The sequence below is a fragment of the Grammomys surdaster genome, unplaced genomic scaffold (genome assembly GCF_004785775.1).
Source record: "Grammomys surdaster isolate TR1022 unplaced genomic scaffold, NIH_TR_1.0 164, whole genome shotgun sequence".
Taxonomy (NCBI): domain Eukaryota; kingdom Metazoa; phylum Chordata; class Mammalia; order Rodentia; family Muridae; genus Grammomys; species Grammomys surdaster.
In genome coordinates this window covers 1885714-1907598 of record NW_021604612.1, presented here as the reverse complement: position 1 = coordinate 1907598, position 21885 = coordinate 1885714, and the positions used below count along the sequence as shown (strand labels likewise).

The 21885-nt window shown below is 48.4% G+C and overlaps 1 protein-coding gene across 2 annotated transcripts in view; it reads left to right on the top strand.

Moving 5' to 3' along the window:
* Coro1c (coronin 1C) overlaps positions 1–21885 on the top strand; it is a 67876-nt gene that overhangs the window by 6044 nt on the left and 39947 nt on the right. For both annotated transcript variants that reach the window (XM_028765425.1, XM_028765426.1), the window contains exon 2: positions 20072–20271. In XM_028765425.1, the coding sequence (XP_028621258.1) occupies positions 20077–20271 (195 nt within the window). In that variant the 5' untranslated portion in view covers positions 20072–20076. The remainder of the gene's footprint in view (positions 1–20071; positions 20272–21885) is intronic.

The following is a 21885-nucleotide window of genomic DNA, read 5'->3' as shown; positions in this document are numbered from 1 at the left end:
CTATCTGGAGATGCCTATTCACACTGAGGGTGGGGTTTCACACCTATATCTATCTGGAGATGCCTATTCACACTGAGGCTGGGGCTTCACACCTATCTATCTGGAGATGCCTAGTCAAGCATGTGTCCATTGTCTCCACCTATGCTTGTGTTTATTTGATCCACTTGGCTGTCTATCAGTCTGTTTAAGCACAAGGACTACTTAGTTCCAGGTACCCAACTGGTCTCTTCAGGGTTAGGAAGACTTGCACTAAGGCATTCGTCGAGCTCTGATATGACTGTCCCTGCTCTAGGGAATCAGACACCTCTGACCTCTGGGCATATGTACATAAAAATGTTAAAATAATAAAAAGGGCTGGGCATGGTGGCACATGCCTTTAATACCAGCACTTAGGAGGCAGACACAGGTAGATCTCTGAATTTGAGGCCAGCCTGGTCTTATATAGTGAGTTCTAGAATAGCCAGGACTATGTGGAGAAACCCTGTCTCAGAAAACCAAAGGGGGCCAAGTGGAGAAAGAAAAGAAAACAGAAAAAAAAACCCGATAAAATAAATATTAAGAGTTGAAAACTGTGAATGATATACCTTGCAGCATCAAGCCACCTTTTAAGGAATGTGTCCTCTTAGGGGTTGAGTGTCCTTATCCTGGCTGCCACTGTAGACCTCAACGAACCCACTGCCAGCCTCAAGCCTCGTAGTGGGTCTACTCACGGGCAGAGCTGGAGACACCAGGCTGCTCTGCTTCTGGCGGTTCAGATGCCAGGGCTGTGCTCGAGCCTCCCAAGGCGCTCACCCAGGAGCTCAGCTGTGCCCCCGACCCCGTCTTCATTTGTAGTGTGAAGGTTAGGTGGCTGTGAAGTACAGTGTGGGCCCTTAAGTTAGAATCAGCTTCCTTTTTATAAGCTGACCCTGCCAGTTTTAGTGTCTGACCCAGTTTAATGTCTGCCTTCCTCTGGCTTCCACCCTGGGCTTCTGCCAGACCTACAAACAGCAGGTATAGGGCTGTCACTGCAGTTCCCGCCTCAGGCCCTGCTCATGGATTCTGCCTGCACTCAGGCTGTGTTTTCAGGACTCTGGGTGCGTGCTTGGGCGCCTGTGGCAGTGTGGCTGGTCTTGGATGAGCTTTGCTGTAGACGTCACTTCCCAGTTTTGTTTGTGACAGGGTCTTGCTATGTTCCCTAGGTTGGCCAGGAAATTGTTCTGTAGTCCAGGATGACCCACAGATCATTTCCCTCACCTTCTGGAGTGCTGGGGTGACAGGTGTGTATCTGGTCACACCTGGCAGATTTTATTTAAGTAATTCATTAATTAACGGTGCTGGGAGTCAAAGACAGTAAGTATTAATCATTTTTATTTTCTCAGTAAGATAAATTGTGATCACGTTTTATGTTTTAAAGGCCAGTTAAAGATGAGTTTATCTTGCCTTGCTGGGAAAAAGGGCACTTTGTCTTGCTGAGTTTGGGTGGGAACTGCACATGTGGCTGTTGCTGGAACAAGTGACAATCACTGCTTCCCGCTGGGCAGCTGAGACAGCCTGCTTGTGAGTGTAGTCACATGGTGGCTTGGTGGATGAGCCACTGTGAGTCCCCCCCACCCCAGGAGATCAGAGCTGTGGTCATTTCTGGGACAATCTGGGGAGAGTGTTGAGGGGGTTGGCGAGCTGTTTTCCCTTTTGGCACTGGATGGATGCTTGACAGGATGCAGAAGCAGCTCTCCTGAGGACGAAGGGTTAATCATTATTTGCTTACTTCACACAAGACACACTTAAATTCCTTTTCAGAACCGTCAGCATTCTTTCCCAGTTAAAGATTCTAATTCCTTTCATTCTTAGAGACTTAAAAAATCAAGGCTGATTTATTCATATGAGAGTGCGTGCTGCCCCAGTGGGGTCTGGGGGCGCCTGTGAATGAACACGAGCTGTCATCGCTGTTAAGCAGGGAAATTTGCGTTAAAACTTATTTGTATTTTTAAATTTCACTTTGTTTTTTATTTCAGTGTCTATTTCAATATAACATACAGTTAAAAGAAAAGACAGTGTTTATAATGCTTACAAAGAAAGGAGATGCTAAAAGTTGTGTACCTCAGATTTAAGAAAAAGCTCTAACTAAACACTTGTAATAAGTGTTGTATCCAAGTACTCATTGTGGTCCAAACCTGAGATCCTTTGGTCAGTAGTTCTGTCTGCTGTTTATGTGCAATATTTCTATACAGCCTCTGATTTGGACTCTCAGGCCATCTTCCCAACTCAGCAGGAAGGACACGACCACTTATATTAAAGGGAGGAATGGACCAGGAAGCGCCCAAGGCCTCTGACATACGTACAAGCATTTACCTTTTCCAGAACTAAACATTTCTTTCCTTCCTTCCTTCCTTCCTTCCTTCCTTCCTTTCTTTCTTTTTTTTTTTTTTTTTTTTGATTTTTTTTCGAGACAGGGTTTCTCTGTGTAACCCTGGCTGTCCTGGAACTCACTCTGTAGACCAGGCTGGCCTCAAACTCAGAAATTCACCTGCCTCTGCCTCCCAAGTGCTGGGATTAAAGGCATGAGCCACCACTGCCTGGCAAGAACTAAACATTTCTTCCATTAAAAATATTAGATAGCTAGGGCTGCAGAGATGGCTCAGAGGTTAAGAGCACTGGCTGCTCTTCCAGAGGTCCTGAGTTCAATTCCCAGCAACCACATGGTGGCTCACAACCATCCGTAATGAGATTGGATGCCCTCTTCTGGTGTGTCTGAAGGCAGCAACAGTGCACTCATAGAAATAAAAAATAGGGGAAACCGGGAAGGGGGAGAACATTGAAATGTAAATAAATAAAATAACCAATAAAAATAAATAAAATAAATAAATCTTTAAAAAATATATTAGATAGTTAGGGCCGCAGAGATGACTCCGTGGTTAAAGCACTGGCTGCCCTTGTAGAGTGAGTTTGATTCCCACCTCCCACAAGGCTGCTCACAGCTAAGTAACACCAATTCCAGAGGGCCTGAAGCATTTTTCTGACCTCCAAGGGCACCAGGCAAGCATATAGGACAGAGATACACATTTTGACAAAAGACTTATGCATGTAAAATAAAAAGAAACTAATCTATCAGTATTTCTAGAAATTTAGTAAGTAGACAAGCTCTGCAGGACTAGGGGCAGGGCCCCTTCAAGCCCAGTTTCTGTATTAAAGAAATAAAGGGCATAAAGGCTTTGGGTGGTATTTGTACATCTTCACTATAATTTTATCTCCATTAGGCAGAGGAATTTCAATTTTTATTTTAAAAATTGATGTGTATATATATATATGTGTGTATATATATATATATATATATATTTTTTTTTCCCCCCCCCGGTGTGCCTGTGAGTTGACTGAGGATGACCTCCTGGAGCCGAGTCCTAAACTCGGGATTTATGAGAACAAGCGAGCCGCTGGACTCATTCTGTGGTCAGTAGTATCTTTAGCCTAACACTGTCAGCTTCGGCTCTCTTGGCAAGCAAGTGAGGTCCTGGAGCCAACAAGGGCAGGCCACTGCTCTCCGGATGATACTTGGTAAGAGGCGGTGTCTGGTTTTATTCTATTTTTTAATTTTAAAAATTTACCACGTGCATCTGTGAGCACGCGATGCATGGGTAGCAGGTGCGTGTGCCATGCCGAGGGGCCAGAGCAGAGGACGGCCTCGGGGAGTTGGTTCTCTCCTTTATCTTCACTTGACTCTGGAGTCAGACTTGGGTCAACAGGCTCTTGTAGTCTCTTAGGAATAGGGTGGCTGGCTGCTCGGGGCTCTTTCCTGGGCTGGCCACTGCTACTTTACAGCAGAGCTTCAGCAGGAAGTTGGAAGTCTTGTTTTTTTTTTTCCCCTCCCTACAATTGTTACTTCAGTCTCATGCAGTGTGAGGTGTCTTGTGTGCCCTGGGCTGAGCTCCGCAGTGAGGGGAACTAGCTATGACCCATGGAGTCTTCTGAGTGACTCTGAACCCAGATGCCATCTGTCTGGAGGCAGGCAGTGTTTGCAGGCCCGCTTTGACTCGGGACTAGTCCAGAGTGTTTGGTGTTTGGGGTGTTCGGGGCTCAGATGGCTTTTTAGATACAGGCTCAGCATAATAAACCCCAGCTACAGACGGTGCGTTTGTTCAGCTCACAGCGGTGTTACAGTTAATGGTGGAATTCTGGATCTGTGCTCCGGCTCCTAGCTTTCCTCTGCAGGACGTGTATGCGGAGGCCTCCTGCCTCAGCTGAGCCGCCCTCCATGTCTGCTCTGACCTGAGTGGTGCGAGCCAAGCAAATGGCTCACACTGTTGTCTCGTGCTTCTTACTGATCATTGTCACACACTAACCAGTGACAGGCTGTGTGTCAGTCCGCTCACAGATGCCCTGTGTTGGAGGGTGACCCTAACCTTAGGATCATCTCACATACAAAAGCATTTATGTAGTGCTGGGGAGTAAATCCTGGACTTTGTGCTAGGCAAATGGTCTATCAGTTGATCTCATGGTAATTTCTTTTCTTTTTTCAGAGACGGGATTTCTCTGTGTAGCTCTGACTGTCTTGTAACTCACTCTGTAGACCAGGCTGGCCTAGAATTCATAGAGATCGGCCTGTCTCTGCCTCCCAAGTGCTGGCATTAAAGGCGTGCACCACCACTGCCTGGCCCGACTGTATTTTACTTTTAATTATATGTGTGTCAGGGGTGGGTATGTATGAGTGCTGGGACCTACAGAGGCCGGAGGTAACTGGAGTTAAGACAGGTACAAGCTGCCTGACGTGGGTGTTGGGAAACCAGATTCAGGCCTTCTGTGAGAGTAGTACATGCTTTAACAGTTAGGCCATCTCTCCAGCCCAGACACTTTGAAAAAGAGTTTCCTTGTTGGTGACCAGATTCTCTGAACTGTCTGTGTTCAGGGTAACAAGGTTTCAGGAGAACAGTTGAGTGGATGAGGGGTCAGGCTGAGCCCACACAGAGGTGCCCTACAGCTGGAAGGGAAGCGACTCTGTGTCCTGTCTCCTGTAAGAGAGCGAGTCTGCTGTTGTTCATGAGCTTCGTCCTCCCTCTTTTCTCTTTTCCTTCTGTGGACCATAGTGGGAAGGCACCGTGGCTTCTGGGACCTTTGGGAAGAGGGTTAGGGAGGGTGGCGACCAAGACAGGCTTGCAGTGGCAGAGGTACCCTGTTCTCTGCCTGGATTTCTGCTCCTCTGAAACTCCTCCTGGTGCTTCCCATGCCGAGGCTCTGGAGCAGCTGTTTCTAAGCTGTCTTTCAGAGACACGTGGTGCAGAGCATAGGGAGGGTCAGGAGCTGGATTCTTTCTGGTACAAGTAAGTGGTTTCTGGTTTATAAAGTTTGTTGTGTTTTAACTTACCTTGAAAGTGTACGAAAAGGATTTTCTTGTTTTTAATTAATGAATTAACTTGTTTATTTTTGAGATAGGGTCTCTCTGCATAGTCTTGGCTGTCCTGGAACTTACATCGTAGACCAGGCTGGCCTCTGTCTCCCAAATGCTGGGATTACAGCTGTGCAGCACCAGTGCCCAGCTTGTTGTTTTGTCAGGGTCTCTGTGTAGTCCTGGCTGTCCTATAGCTATGTAGACCAGGCTGGCCTCAAATCCACCGAGATCCTCCTGTTGCTGCTTCTGGACTCAAGGGCTTTCAAAAGGTTTAAAAGCACAGCACGGAGCTTCTGTAGACATCTTGCAGGCATGAGTAAGCCTGGAGAAGTTCAGGTGTTGGAGAGGCTGGGTTGTGGGGATGTCCAGAACAAGGCGGTGTCTGAGGGTGTATGACCGAGCTGGTTTGGACTAAACCAGGAGTAAGTGGGGAAAAACAGTGCAGTGTGGGTGGTTTTGTTCAAACTGCAGAAGGTTGTGATACTAGAATCTTTGTCATTCAGTGTGTCTGAGTAGAATGTAAATGACATACAATAGCCTGGAGTAGCAGCTCACACCTGGAGTGAGTCTTAGCATGAAGAAGTCAGAGGCAGAGTGATTTTGAGGTCAGTCTGGCTATAGAGTGAGACCCCATCTCAGAAACAAAAATGCCAACAACGAACAAATAAAACCAAAAAGCGTACGTTAGACATGATGCTACAAAGGTAGAGGCCAGTCTGCGGTCTTGTCAGTGGCCTCCACCAGCACCGAGCAGTCACGCTTTGAATTAAGGTAGTAGAAACTAAAAATTAAACGAAGTGGGAGTTGGTTTCTAGTTGGAGAAGGGGAACACTGGTACCGTTACATTCTGTGTTTCTTGAAGGTACAGAATGTTTAATTTTTTTTTTTTTGTGCCTCAGTTTCTCAGCATAGCCTGGCAGTCAAGCAGCTGACACTCAACCTGGGTTAGTTGAATAATCACATAATTGCCTGCCACACTTGTAGGTAGAGATTCACATGTATTTTCTTTAAAAAAAAAAAAAAAGCAAAAAAAAAAAGCAAAAACAACAAGAAGTCAGCTGTATTAGTGTATTTAGTACTTGGGTCACTGAAGGTTGGAGGTCAGAGGACCACTTATAGAAGCGGTTTTTCTCCTAGCGTGTGGGTCTGGGTGGGGGAATTTAGGAACTCAGGTTATCAGGCTTATCCACAAGCTCCCTTACTCCCACTAAGCCATCTTGCCAGCCCACATTTTGAGTATTGGAAGTTTACTTGGTTGAGTTCTTGAACAAATTCAGAATATTGTCAGTATTGGGGGTTTGTATGTTGTGCAGGGCACTCGAGTGTGCATGACCATGTGTGTCTACGGAGGGTGGAACAGTGTTAGGAGTCTTCCCCTGACAGTCTCTGCAATACTGCCTTGAGAGGGTCCTCCCCGAACCAGAAGCTGCCATTGCAGCTAGACTTGCTGGCTCAGGGCCTGCCTGTTTGAGTCCCACAGTGCTGGGGCTCCAGTATGTACCCCCCACCCCCACGTTTTATGTGGGTGCTGGAGGTTGGAGCAGGTGCTCCATCTTCCTAGCCCCTTGCTTGCTTTGCTCTTTAGCTCAGGCTAGCCTCACACTCACTGTGTAGTCTCGGCTCATCCTGAGGTCCACATCCTCCTGCCTCAGCCTCTGGAGTGCTGCGGTCATAGGCTACGGCGCCTTCCCAGGCTAGCAGTTCTTAGAGCTTGTTTCGTAATTCTGGCCAGTGAGTTTAGCTTTCATCAAGAACTAATCTCACTTCCTGACTGATGTTTTCGATCATCTGAGGTCACTGTCCAAGTGGATTCAGGAAAGCCTAGTGTGTATCCAGGTTAGGGTCACGTTCCCTTCAGTGCCCCTCCCTTTAGCACATGGCTACCTTGCCAGTGTCCTCACTGCATGTGTACCCTGGAGGAGTAGGGACAGAGGGAGCCTGTAGGGACTTGTAGTCCAGCTCCAGAGGAACTGCAGTGCAGGTGAGTCGCGTAGGGCAGTTGTCACTGCTTCGCCTGCTCAGTGTCCCACTCGGAGCTCCTTGTACTCTGTAGTGAAGGTGGGCTTCAGTGTTACAGACGGCTACAAAAATGGATTGTTTCATAACTACATTTGTGTATTTGTGGGTGTTGGGTTGTCATTCCCGCTGTTTTAAAAGATGACTACATTTGTGTGTCTGTAGGTGTTTATTAGTTCTAGTAGTTTTTAGACATTTCCTACAGACTGTAAGCACAGTTGCTTATGAGAGTATTACTGTCACTTGATGCTATCCTCATGCTCTCCTTTCTCTCTCTGTCTCTCTCTGTCTCTCTCTCTCTCTCTCTCTCTCTCTGTCTCTCTCTCTCTCTCTCTCTCTCTCTCTCTCTCTCTCTCTCTCTCTTTCTCTTTCTCTCTCTGGGTGTGTGTGTGTGTGTATCTCCCCTCCCTCTGAGAAAAGGGTTCTCTATGCAGCCCTGGCTGTCCTGGAACTTGCTCTGTAGATGATAGCAAACTCAGAGATCTGCCTGCCTCTGCTTCTTAAACGCTGGGGTTAAAGGTGTGCACCACCATGCCCAGACTTATCTTTATTTTCAAGTAGCCTCCTCAGTTTGTTTCCTTTCAGTACACTTTATTTCAGATAAAGTATGGTGTATATGCGTGTTTGTGTGCGTGTGTGTGTGTGTGTGTATGTCTGCGTGTGCGTGTGTGTCTGTGTGTGTGCGTGTGACGGTTGACTGCTGAAGCTGGAGCTGCCCACATGCTAAGCAGATGTTTGGCCGCATCTCAGCCTCAGATGGCAGATGCAGTCACCAGCCTGAGATGGTGCTGTTTTGTGCACCCGGCTGTTTGAGAAGGGTCTTTGAAGAAGCTGCTGAGGCAGGAGGTCAGCTATCTTTGCCTCTTGCTCTGGGCAGGAGGGCACTGCCTACGTGGATCAAAAGCAAGGCAGCTCACCAGGTGAAAGTGCTTGCCTTGCAGGCCTGGCCACTGAGGTCAGCCCTCAGAAGCCACAAGGTAGAAGGAGACACTCCCCCAGTTGTCCTATGACCCCCATACATGCACAGTAGCACACATGCCTCTGCAGTCACAGTAATAATTTTTTTCTAATGCCCTTCTTATCAAATGAGGTGTTTGAAATCGAGCTGGTGGTGTCCTTTGGCTCCATCCCCTTTGCCTGGCTCAACTGGGACTTAGGCTTCTGACTCAGACAGTTCATCCCTGAGCGCGTTCAGATGCTCCTGTGTGCGTGTCCAGTCTCCAGTGTATTCAGGGAAGGGTTTCACATGCTAAAGTGATGGTGCCAAACGCTGGGCTTCTCAACAGGGTGGGGGGAGGGGTTCATTCCCTATCCCATTGCCCTCCTGTCCAGTTCACGTCTGCCCATGCCTGGAGTTTGCTTTTGGGACAGCACATGCCTGTCAGTCTCCTGCGGTGTCCAGTGTGGTCCAGGCACATGACTGGGGCCTAAGTCGTTGTTGAAGAAATGAATTAGAAGGATAAGGCCCTTCTCATTTGAGTGTGCCACATGTGTGACCCTGTAGACGCTAGAAATGGATTTGTTCTCCATGACCCACGTGTGTTTTCCTAGGGAGATGTGGGCTGATGGACACAGTGTGTAGACTTGGGCTTTGCAAGATGATAAAGAAACAGTTCATTCTGTTTTATTATAAACAGTCTCCAGTTTATAGCTGAGGAGACAATAACCAGGGGACCAGAATAACTTAGGTGACAGTCAGACGAACTCATCTCTTACCAGAACCACAGTGTCTTGTGTTCACCTGCAGCTTCCTGTGACTCCTCATCAAGAGTGTGTGTTCACACATCCCTGCTTGCACAGGGTATTGGGAAGGCACCAGATGTCTCCAGCTGAAGCTGTGTCTTTAAGAAGTTCAGTTTCGGGCTGGAGAGATGGCTCAGGGGTTAAGAGCACTGACTGCTCTTCCAGAGGTCCTGAGTTCAATTCCTAGCAACCACATGGTGGCTCACAGTCCTCTGTAATGAAATCTGATGCCCTCTTCTGGTGTGTCTGAAGACAGCTACAGTGTGCCCACATACATAAAATAAATAAATAAATATTTTTAAAAAAAAAAGAAGAAGAAGAAGTTCAGTTTCTGAGTGCATTGCCAGGCTGGTCTAACACTCCCTGCCTTCCTGCTCTCAGCATCCTGGGTCAGGCCTGGCTTCATCTTGTTTTGTGATGCTGCTAGTGTATCCATGGCTAGTCTTAACAGCAGTCTTTATAAACAAGCCTTCTTTTTTTTTTTTTTGGTTTTTCGAGACAGGGTTTCTCTGTATAGCTCTGGCTGTCCTGGAACTCACTCTGTAGACCAGGCTAGCCTCGAACTCTCGAACTCAGAAATCCGCCTGCCTCTCCCTCCCAAGTGCTGGGATTAAAGGCGTGCGCCACCACCGCCCGGCTCATAAACAAGCCTTCTTATTTTATCATATTATTCAGATCAGGGAACCCAGTCATCTCATTTCTTGAAACAATAAAATTTCCAAAGAATTATTAAAATTTTATTGCGAGAGAAACTTCATTGACTGAATAATAATGTAAGACAGCCTTAGCAAGTTTGGACAGTCATATTTAGCCTTTTCTTTTTCCTTCCCTGTTGTTGATAAGAAAAGTAGGTCATCAGTGTAGCGGGAGTGTTCTGAAACACTCCGGGCTGTTCATATCCGCCGGAGTTCTGCACGCAGCCCCAGCACTCTAGAGAGCCATTTGGCTCTTCACAGAGGCCTCTGGGAGATGCCCGCAGCCATGGATGGTTTCTGGGCTGCCACCGCGTGTTCTCCAGGGCAGGGAGAGGCTGAGGTGTCTTCAGATGCAGGCGGGGAGAGGCAGTTATTATCATAAAGTTGCTGATGGTAAGCAGGGGGTTAGGAGAGGGGAAGGATGGTGAACACGCATCTTTGCATGTTAGTTCTGTCGTAAGATCGTGTCCTGTGACGCTGGAGAGCTAGGACTGTCTCCCAGCGTCTTGCTTTAATAATTGCAGACCCTCTGAGTGTCACTCTGTGTGCTCCTCCTTAGGTGACTTAGAATGTCTATGATGTCCCTTGGGTCTTCAGAGGGTCTCTCGATGCAGGAGTGGACATGGGTTCTTGGTCTTCACAGTCGCTCCGTGCTCCTCTTGCCCAGGTTCGTTTCCTGTCGTGGCGATGGGGAAGCACTTACATGATACCGCCGTTTCCTCGATGTCTCAGTACGTGCTCAGGTTTCACGTCAGGTAGTCTCTAGCTTGTTTTCCTAAAATGAGGACAAGTTGTAAAATGCGAAGGTTCTAGAAAACCTCAAAAAGTGTAGAGAACTGTTAGCACAATTTAGCCTTTAGGGCGTGCATTTTTGGTGGATACGTGTGTACACATATGTGTTTCTAGTGTTCTGTGATCGTTGCATGTTCTCCCACAGTTGAACAGCTATAAAGCTTTTTAAATCAGAAGTGAGGATTCACTTCCTTGGGTGAGACCGATGTTTTCTTTGGTTCATCTCAGTATGGGTTATCCAGAACGCTTTCTGAATTTTGGCCTTTCCATTTGTTCTAATGCTCATAAAGTCTAGGCTCAATGGAGTTCGTATTTAAAACTCTCTGAGCCAGCAAGTGGAACTCTGGCCGCTGAGGCAGCACCCCAGGGAAGGGCTCTGAGGAGTATTGTGTACTGACCAAGAAGCTGAGGGGATGCCTGCTGTGGAGTTTGGTGCTGAGAAAGCAGGAGGGCCGACGGGTTGTGCTCTGTGGCTCTGGGTCATTGTGACTCTCAGTGTCTCAGAGAGAGGGAGGGCTGAACAACGCAGAGCCTGGGAGCCAATGCTTTGCAGTTCTGCCTCAGACTTCCTGTGGCCCAGGCTGGCCCCGCAACCGCAGTTTACGTCTATTTTCTTGCATTTGTTTCTAGAAGCATTTTAGAGCCAGATTGTTTTGGGCTATGGAATTGAAACATGCGTCTGCCCAGACTGTCCGTCTGTCCCTGGCTGAAGAGAAGTTACTTGGAGGCTTTCGTGGGTTTGACTGTTCGTAGCATTCTCTGTCACTGAACACACAGAAGCTTATCCTGTGCTTGCAGCATCCGTGTTAGGGAGCTAGCAGTCTCCAGCAGGACCGCCTTCAGCAAGTCCAGCAAGTGTAGAGCTCCCTCCTCCCCCTCCCCAAAGCCCTGGCTTAGCCAGCCTGGCTGTGTGTAACTTGCCGTGCACGTGTCCTCTTTCCCAAACAGCTTTTGTGAGAGAGTACAGGGACGCTTCGCAGTTAAGAGCACTTGCTGCTCTGGCAGGGGACTTGGTTTGATTCTCAGCACCTATCTGTAACTACAGCCCCGGGGGTCTCAGGCACCAGGCATGCGTGAGGTACACAGACAAACATGCAGACAAAACAACCATACACATAGAACAAAAAAACTAACACATAATAAGTTAGGCAAGTCTTTTTTAAAACAAAACAAACAATAAAACTAGGTCTCACTGTGTGGCCCTGACTGGCTTGGAACTTGCTTTGTAGATCAGGCTGGATCACACGAATTCATATAAAACCACCTGTGTCCGTCTCCAGAGTGCTGGGGTTAAAGCTGTGAGCTACTTCACATGGCATTTTTTTTTTTTCTTTAAATGTCTCCTGTGACTGTTAGTGGTGAATGCAGTGAAAACGTGTGGTTTATAAGGATTCTTTGAGCATCATTGGTAGACAAATTAAAAGCCAGTCCCCTCCCACCCAGAAATGATGCGTGTTAGACTCTGTGTTTAATCAGGAATCTCCTGCGCCTACTTTAGTCATCTTCTCCTGTGAATATGTTCCGCGTGGGCGGACAGGGTTACTACATTTCTTACTTCTTAAAAGAGACTCAAGAGGTTAAGACATTTGTCTCAGCTGTTGCCTTACTGGGTGTATGTTGTTGTTTTTGTCTTGCGTAGTTTATTTTTTTAATGTCTATTTGTATGTTTGGCCTACATACGTCTTTTACCACTTGTGTACCGATGGCATTGGGTCCCCTGGAACTGGAATTACAGACAGTTAGGAGCCATTGTGCAGGTGCTAGGAGTCAAACCCGAGTCCTCTGGGAGAGCAGCCAGTGCTCTTAACCGCTGAGCCGTCTCTTAGCTCCCTCCTGTTCTTTTAATAAAACACATCCAGTCTGCGTCAGTGCCTGTCATAAAAACAGCAGCTCCTTGGAGGCACGGCCTGTCCCTCGCAGAGGCTTTGGAGGCTTTCTGTGGTTGCTGCTGGCTGGGGGACTGTTTGAGGCCTTGTGTGCATTCCTCACTGGTGCGCTGGAATGGTGTCTGCAGAGCTGCTGCAGGATTCTGCTGATGGGAGCTTTCCTGTGTTTCTCGCAGGATGTGTTTCCTTTCGTACGCACCATAGAACTACATCTGCATGACTCTTTAAACAGACAGAGTCTCAGTAAACAGGAAAATGTCAGGATGGTGGTCCTTTTCTTAAAAATGAGATTGGTGGAGGCAGACGGAGAGAATGGAGGAACGCTTACCCAGGTGCTTTGGGGACAGTCTGTCCTCTGCCACTACAGTGTCACAACTGTACCGCATGTGTCTTCCCTTCTCAAACGTCACTGTTCCTCTTGTGCTGGGCAGTAACCGCAGAACCCTGAGACATCGCTCACCATGGCTCTGCCGTCGCTGGAGTCCCAGCCCTTAGCCGTGGGGTCCCTGCTGGTCGGTCATGCTTCCTTCCTTACGATGCTTACCCACAACACAAGGAAATCTAAGTTTCCTGTTTCCTTGGTGTTAGGTATATGGATAGCACTTTTCAGAGTTTAGGTTCTCTTTATTCACTGTCAAAGGTGAGGTATATACTGTCTGCCTGCCAACACGTTCTTACAGCGGAGGATGGTGGTAAAGGCCTGGAATCCCAGCACTTAGGATGCTGAAGCAGGAAGATTGTGAGTTTGAATCTAGCCTGGGCTACATAGAGAGGGACCCTGTTTAAGAAACAAAAGAAAGCCTGGATTACTGGGTATCAATTCTCTTGGCTTCAGCGATACCTAGAAACCAGGGCAGAGAGACAAGTAGTCATGTTTCTGAGATTGACACCAGCCCTAGAGAGGACATTTAGTGTGGGCCTGGGCCTCTGCTGGGCCATCCAGGTGTTCTAGGCAGGGTCACTATTGCTGGGAAGAAATGTGGTGATCAAAGCAACTGGGGAGGAAAGGGATATTTGCTTACACTTCCACGTCACTGTGTGTCACTGAAAGAATTCAGGACAGGAACTCAAGCAGGGCAGGAAGCAGGAGCTGATGCAGAGGCCATGGAGGGGTGCTGCTTACTGGCTTGCTTCCCCTGGCTTGCTCAGCCTGATTTCTTATAGAACCCAGGACCACGATCCTGGGGCTGGCCCCACCCACAATAGCTGGACCTTCCCCCACCGATCACTAAGAAAATGTTCTTGCAAATAGCCCTGTCTATCCTCTGGAGACCATTTTCTTGATCGAGGTTCGTTCCTCTCAAATGTCTGTAGTTAACATAAAACCTGCAGGCACATCAGGTAACCCAAGCTAACGTCAAATTCACTTTGTAGCTAAGGATAGCCTAGTCTTGCCTTTGCCTTTCTAGTGCTACATTACAGGTGAGTGTTATCACATCTGGCTTTTGTTGTTTTCATTTTTTTGTATTTTTTTCTCTTCCTCTTCCACTGCAGCCACTGTCACATCTGTGCTACGTAGCCCAGGTCGGGCCCCAAACTGATGTCACGGGTCACCACACCTAGCTTTCTGACTTTATGAAACTTGTCCAAGCATTTTGCTAGTCTTACTGGAACCAGGGCATCTTGTCGGGGGTTTAGGTTAGATGTGTAGTTCTTACACCACAGTTTAAGTCCAGGGTCTTACTGTGTAATCTTGGGTGGCCTGGAAGTTACCATGCAGACCATGAGTTCAGGCGTTCCTTGAACTCAGAAATCCACCTGCCTCTGCCTCTGAAGTTCTGGGACTAAAGGTGTGCGCCACCACACCCAGCTAGAGTTTGTGGAAATTAAAATATATATTTACATTGCCTCCTGCTTATTGGAATTTGTTGAACATTTCCTTGATTTGCTCAATGTCTTAACTACGTCATCATTTTAAATAGTTTTGTGTATGTGTGTGTGTACATGTACGTGTGTGTATGTGTGTATATGTTCATATGTGTGTGTATGTGTGTGTACGTATGTATATGGGTGTGTGCATGTGTGTATATGCGTGCGTGTGTGCGTGTGTGTTCTTGTCCAGCAGTTCTGGGGACAGTCAGCCCATTCCTTATATGCCAAGTGTCTACTGGCCGAGCTCTTCCTTGCTGGCCTGTCTATCATTTTGTTGATTTTTGGAGTCTTGCTCCTGGTTCCAGGCTGATCTTGAGTCCCGGCTCTCCTGCCTCAGTCTCCATCCTGCGTGGCTCACTGCCCTCTTATGTCTGAGACATCTCAACATTTATGAAGAAAAGGTCACGTGGTGGTGGTGGTGGTAGTGGGGGAGGCGCTCATAACTGACAGACTTCATGAGCAACCTCTCTCTGGCAGGCTGTTTAGAGTCAGACCTGATCTCCTTGTTCAGAACTTCTCATACAGTTGGGAATCAGCTTCCCTTACAAATAAATCATTTTAGTTTTTTTTTTTTTCCTTGGTTTTTTTGAGACAGGGTTTCTCTGTATAGCCTGGGCTGTCCTGGAACTCACTCTGTAGACCAGGCTGGCCTTGAACTCAGAAATCCACCTGCCTCTGCCTCCCAAGTGCTGGGATTAAAGGCGTGCGCCACCACTGCCTGGCCCACCTGAAGTTTTCGCCATTAGTCAGCACTGGTGACTCTTAGAGTTCTAGTCTTTGGAATCGTTTTCAGATCTTTCTTCCTTTGGAAAGGGAATTCATGGTCCTGAGGAGGGAGAGCCAGAGTGCTGTAGAGTTCTTGGTTACCAGTGTTCTGTATGAAAATTCTACTCATGTCCCTAGTCAGGGGGGTGTTGGGTGGGATTCTTCCCTTTGGGCAGGGAAACTTGGTGGGCTCGTAAGTAACAGTTGCTGGTGTTCACAAATCAGTGAGGACTCCAGAGTCCATGCTGGACGCTGGACAGATTAAAACACACCTGTGTACATGCCATGCATTCACTTAAAGCATAAGAGAGAGAAAACCAAACCAAAACCAGAGCCATGTGCACCCATTACCACAGTGAATTAGGAACAGTTTCATGTCACCTAAAGAAGCCTGTGGTGCTGGAGAGATGGCTCAGTAGCTAAGTGCACTGTCTGCTCTTGCAGTGGACCTGGCTTCTGGTCCCAGCACCCACATGGAGGGTCACAACCACCTGTAACTCCATTTCCAAGAGATCTGATGCCCTCTTTTGGCCTCTGCAGGCATTGTATGCCCCATCCCCACAGACAGACACACAGACACAGACACAGACACACACACACACACACGTCTTTTGTTTACTTTGTTTTTTTTTTTTTGTTTTGTTGTTTTTGTTTTTCGAGACAGGGTCTTGCTCTGTGTCTTTGGTTGTCCTGGAACTCGATAGTAAACTAGTCTGGCCTCTGCTTCCTGAGTGCTGAGATTAAAAGTGTTTGCCACAACGCTTGGGCAAGTGAGTCTTAAGAAACAGCCCCCTGCCCGTCTTTAGCTCTTAACCCACAGCCCCTAAACTACTGTCCGTATTTGCCTAGTACAGGCTTAATACAAACAGAGCTAGGCTCTGCAGGTCTCTGCGTTACCTTCCGTCACTGCAGCGTTGCCAAGGTCTCTCCAGGCTGTGGGATGTGCTGGTGTGTGCGCACACTGCAGAGCAGCAGTCTCTGTGGCAGTGGCATTTTATCTATTAGACCAGTGGGTAGCAGCACTCAGAGTTCTCCCTTTGCTGTGGGAGGAGGGGGTTGGGTCTATGTACTCATTCTCAGTTCTCTCAAGAGCCAAGTCAGGTAGAAACCTGTCAGAGCACAGGAGCTGTAAGGCCCTTCCAAAGCTCAGCCCACCTGACACCCCAGAGACCCCGAGCAGCCCACACTTCACCAGCGATTCGCTGACTGCTGGGTTTTCATTCACGGAGGGTTTGGTTTTCACTTCCCAAGGGACAATAATGCCTTGCACATTCTATGCGCATTGGACAGACGCATGTCCCCTGTGGGCCTTTAATCCATCTGGAGAGTGTGCTGGTTACACACCCAGGGTCTTACGTACGGCAGGCAAACGCAAGACCTCCTAGCTGAGGCTGGCTGTGAATCCTCATCTTCCTCCTCCACGATGCCTGGCCAGTCCACCTTTGGGATTTTAAATTGTCTTCCCTACTCTGTCCCCTTTTTAATAAGGAGTTCCTTATCTATTTTAGGTATTAGTGAGTGCTTTATTAGATTCAGGGTTTGCAACAAATGTCTGTGTATATTTTTATTTTAGTCAGTGTGTGTTGATGTGACGTGTGTGCCGTGGTGCATGTGTGGAGGTCAGAGGCTAACTTGGAGAGGTCAGTTCTCCTCCATCTTGCTGAGCCCTGTCAGATCCTTTGCTGTTGCCTGTAGAGTGTCACACCTGAGCTGCTTCTGCCATCCAGGGCAGGAAGCACATGGCCGTGTATTCCCTCCGGGAGCTTTGTAGTCTCGGCTCTGTGTCCAGGCTTTTGACCCATTTGGTCACCAGGATCTTTCTGTTGGCTTGCTCTCAGGGCTGTCCTGCTGTGTCAGCACCCTGTGTTGACACTCCATGTCCCATGAGTGGTTTTGGTTCCTGTGTTGAAAGTCAGTCGGCTAGAGAAAGCATGGGTTCACCTTGGGACTGAAGTTCTTTTTTTTTTAATGTGATTATTATTATTGTTGTTAGTTTGTGTACACCGTGTGTGTATGTGTGGGCATGTGCATGTATATGTGTATACTATGCGTGTATGTGTGTACAGTGTGTGTGCGTGAGTATGTGTGTGTGGGCACGTGTGTGTATGTGTGTACACTGTGTATGTCTGGGCACATGTGTGTATGTGTTTTTGTGGGCACATTTGTATGTGTGTACACTGTATATCTGGGCATGTGTATATATGTGTATACTGTGTGTGTATATGTGTACACTGTGTGTATGTGGGGGGGGCACGTGTGTGTATGTGTGTACACTGTGTGTGTGGGTACATGTTTGTATGTGTTTTTGTGGGCACATGTGGATGTGTGTATACTGTGTGGATGTGTGTACACCGTGTGTGGGTACATGTGTGTTTGTGGGCACATGTGTATGTGTGTACACTGTGTGTACACCGTGTGTATGTATGTGTGTACACCGTGTGTATTTGTGTGTGGGTACATGTGTGTATGTGTTTTTGTGGGCACATGTGTATGTGTGTACACCGTGTGGGGGTACATGTGTGTTTGTGGGCACATGTGTATGTGTGTATACCGTGTGTGTGTGTGTACACCGTGTGTATGTGTGGGCATGTGTACAGAGATCAGAGGACAGCACTGTAGACTTGGTTTTCTCCTACCGTTTTCACATGTGTTTGGGGATCAAACTCGGGTCACCAGGCTCGTGCAGCTGTGTCCTTTCTTTCCCTCTGAGCCTCTCTCTGGCCCTGGACTTTGAATTCTGTTGCATTGATTTAGGCCTATCTTGTCAACTCTCACACTGTCGTGATAACTGTTTTCTTTTTTCTGCTTTATAAAAATGTGCACGTTGCCGGGCGGTGGTGGCGCATGCCTTTAATCCCAGCGCTTGGGAGACAGAGGCAGGCGGATTTCTGAGCCTGGTCTACAGAGTGAGTTCCAGGACAGCCAGGGCTACACAGAGAAACACTGTCTCGAAAAACCAAACCCAAAAAAATAAAAATAAAAAAAATAAAATAAAAATGTGCACGTGTATTGTGTGTGTCTGTCTGTGTGTGTGCGCACACAGGCGTGCCCAGTCTTTTTTCTGCTTCTCCTAGGGATTTACAACATGCCTCTGTCCTTGTGCGCTCCTTCCAAGACGCGCTCCTTCCAAGTCGCTCAGTGAGTGTAGGACACGCCCACAGCCATCACTCAGTGACTGACACAGGCTTTCTCTCTTCTGAGCTTTGTTGTTGGGTTTGGTTTCTGGTGGGCTCCCTTCCAGTCCTATCCATGGTGTGTATGGTGGCTCTGAGGGAGCAGTAAACACTTTTAACTGCTGAGCCATCTTTTGAAACGCTTGCTGGGATGTGCTGGTTGTGGCTCTAGCCTTTGTGACTTGTAGAACCAACCGATAGCTGAGAAGGTGGTGGTTTGGAGAGTGGCCAGTATGGAGGTGTGTTCCTTGAGGTTTTGTCACAGCAGAAGCTATGTCTGACTCATTCCTGAAGGAAGAACTCACGCCGTCTCACAGTGAAGCCTGTGGCCGAGTGCAAGCCCTTAGCATCTTGTACCGAGCATTAAGTAGACAGTCCCAGTAGTCAGCAGGGAAGGTCAGGCAGCAGCTGGGCTATAGAACACTGGACGTGGGGGCTGCCACCAGCCTTTTGCCTCTGCCCCGCCACACATCCCAGCAGTGGAGAGGACACTGCCACACAAGCCTTGCAAAGGAGGACAGAGACTCCGGCGTACACTCTTTCTCTGCATCTAACAGTGGAAGGGACGTAGAGGACGAGAAACCACATTGCCCACCTCAGGTCCCACGTGGCGCAGACAGACAGCTGTTGGCCTCTTCTGTTCACAGCGGTCTGGTTTTCGGTGAATTTGTCAGGGTTTGGCCATGTGCCGGTTCCACTTAGCGTTATCCGAGTTCCATTTGTCTTTTTGAGCAGAATGCTGTACAGCAGCAGACGGGAAAATTACATCAAGTGCTGGCTAGGAGACCTGAGGTGTGGGGGCAGGGCCTGAAGCACAAAGCCTCCCATGTTCATACCCATCTGGCAAACCAGGGAGGTCCCAGGGCCCCAGCTAGCTGTCACCCACCATCCGCATGCCCAGCCTCCTCTGCAAGCAGTTGAATGACCTGACACGAGCCCCCAGCCCGGTCTCTTTTCTCCTCCACACTGGCCTGTTCCTACCCTTCTGTCTAGCTGCCACTGCCGTGCAGTTCCGGCTCTGGCTACTGTGGCTTGTATATATGGCTCCTAATGCTCGCTAGGATGGAGCTGGCAGACTCCTGTCGTCGTGAGGCCTTGATCAGCCGCTTCCCACTTAATTACAGCTCCGTCCTAGGACCCGGCTCTTCTGCGGCAGCCTCAGGTTGGATTTCTGTTCCTTGCTGGGCCTTAGCAGCCAGCAGTTGTCCGGGTCCTCTGTAGGGCAGAGGGGATTCAGCAGTACAGGAAGACAGGGCAGCAGCCTCTCATCTCTGAGTCTGCATAGTTGGTTGTGTGGAGTGACTGCAGGGAGGCAGCACAGTGCTCAGACTGGGGTGCTGATGTCAGGGCAAGGCAGGGAGGGTGTTTAAAAATGGGAAAATCACCCTGGCAGGCCGAGGAGAACGCCACCACATCATACCTTGTTTGAGGATTTCCTTCAGCTTCACACCTCCGAGGTTCCTTCACTTAGGTATTTTCCTGTCTCCAGAGTAGGAAGGGCAGAGGGAGTTTTTCCATGGATTTTCCTTCAGGTCCAGCCTTGATCTTTCTCTTGAAGTGCACACTCTTGGACTACCTCTGATGTTGTGAGCCTTCCAACCTGTTTGCAATGCTCTCCCTGCCCCTGCTGCAGAGCGTCTGGGATTTGCAGTCTGACTACCCTTTAGGAGCGCAGACAGTTCCGAGGGGCTGTCTCCAGCATGCCTGTGCAGAAGTGCGGCTTAGACAGCACTCGGTTCTCACACACTTCTTGCCACTTTCCCTTCACAGACACGATGCGGCGAGTGGTGCGGCAGAGCAAGTTCCGGCATGTCTTTGGACAGGCGGTGAAGAATGACCAGTGCTATGATGACATCCGCGTCTCCCGAGTCACCTGGGACAGTTCCTTTTGTGCAGTCAACCCCAGATTCGTGGCCATCATCATAGAAGCGAGCGGGGGAGGGGCCTTTTTGGTGCTCCCTCTTCACAAGGTGAGTGAGTGAGCGACATCCCGAGCTCGGCAACGGCTCTGACCACTGGGCCATCTCTTTCAGCCCGAGCTCGGCAACGGCTCTGACCACTGGGCCATCTCTTTCAGCCCCTGGCCTTTTGGGTTGTGAGTTGTAAATGGAACATGAGCTCAAGACAATGTCCCAAGGGATGCGTTTAGCCCTGCAGTTTGTTGTTTAGGTGCATGTGATCCTGGTTCCACCCCTGCTGCCAGAGTAGAGACGATACAAGATTCAAGATTTATCCCGACTCTAGGTGATAAGCTACAGCCTAGGATTTATACTGTTTAACAGTGGTAAGAGTGAGAGGTCCCAAGAGGTGGCTCTGTGTGCTCTCCTCAGTGCATGTACTGGTCCTCGCTTGCCTTTCCTTGAGCCCTGTCCCAGCTGGGGATAAGATGGAGCTTTGTGTACCTGTTGTCCTTGGCTTGTAGGAGGAAAGGGGATTTGGTGAGTCCTACGCTTTTAAACTAAGAGTTTAGTGCCCTGACATTATGTGACAGTGCAGGTGTTGGGCACAGCTAGCTGTTTCCATGCGATGGAAATCTAAGGGCGGCAGTGGAAAACTAGGGCATGTCTCACTGTGGATCGCAGGTCCTGAAAGTAGGCACCACGAAGTCCACCCTCTGTCAGGAGCACAGCTTGACATCACGTGGGGAAGCTTCTGGTTCCTGTAGTTCCTCTCAGATGTCATGACTAGCTTGTTCTGTTTTTGCCTGTGCTTGACTTCTATGGCTGGATTGGTTAGTGGACAAGGGAGCCAGCTCTGGAAAGAAAGAAGGAGGACGGTGCTCAAGGATCAGAGGGGACGCCAGTGTGCCTGCCTTTCGATCAGTCAACGGGTTCTTTGGAGCTTTTTCTACTTGGATACTTTGTTTCTGTTGACTGCTGCCATACCCTAGTGCCTTAGCCTGGTTTTGGAGTGTGGGTCTGAAGTGAATGTCAGCTGTGTTTAGCCCACAAATCTGTTTAGTATGTTCTTTCAAGGGTTTACTTTTTTTTTTTTTAAGATTTGTTTATTGTATGTATATGAGTACATTGTCACTGTCTTCAGACATACCAGAAGAGGGCATCGGATCCCATTACAGATGGTTGTGAGCCACCATGCAGTTGCTGGGAATTGAACTCAGGCCCTCTGGAAGAGCAGTCAGTGCTCTTAACCACTGAGCCAACTCTCCAGCCCCAAGGGCTTACTTTTAACTATGTGTAGGCATGAGTACATGTGCGTGGATGTGTGCTCATGGGGACACGTGCATGTGGAAGACAGAGGCATCGGGTCCCCTAGAGCTACAGATCGTTGTGAGCTCCCTGCTATGGGTGCAGCAGAGACTAGAACTTACGTCATCTGGACATGTTCTTAGCCACTGGGCCGTCTCCAGCCTGTGCTTTCCTTTATTAGTAGTGAGAAGCGCTCAGGAACTTTTTGTTGCTAGGGCTCAGGCCAGCCAGCTGAGGGGACAGCCACAGCGTGTCAGCCAGGTCAGGAACTCTTTTTATAAACTGAGGAATGAATTCAAGACATTCTTTTCTTCAAAGAAATGGAACAAGCCAATTAAGAAGCCCAAAATAAACTCCAAATGGCCAGTCTTCCACGGA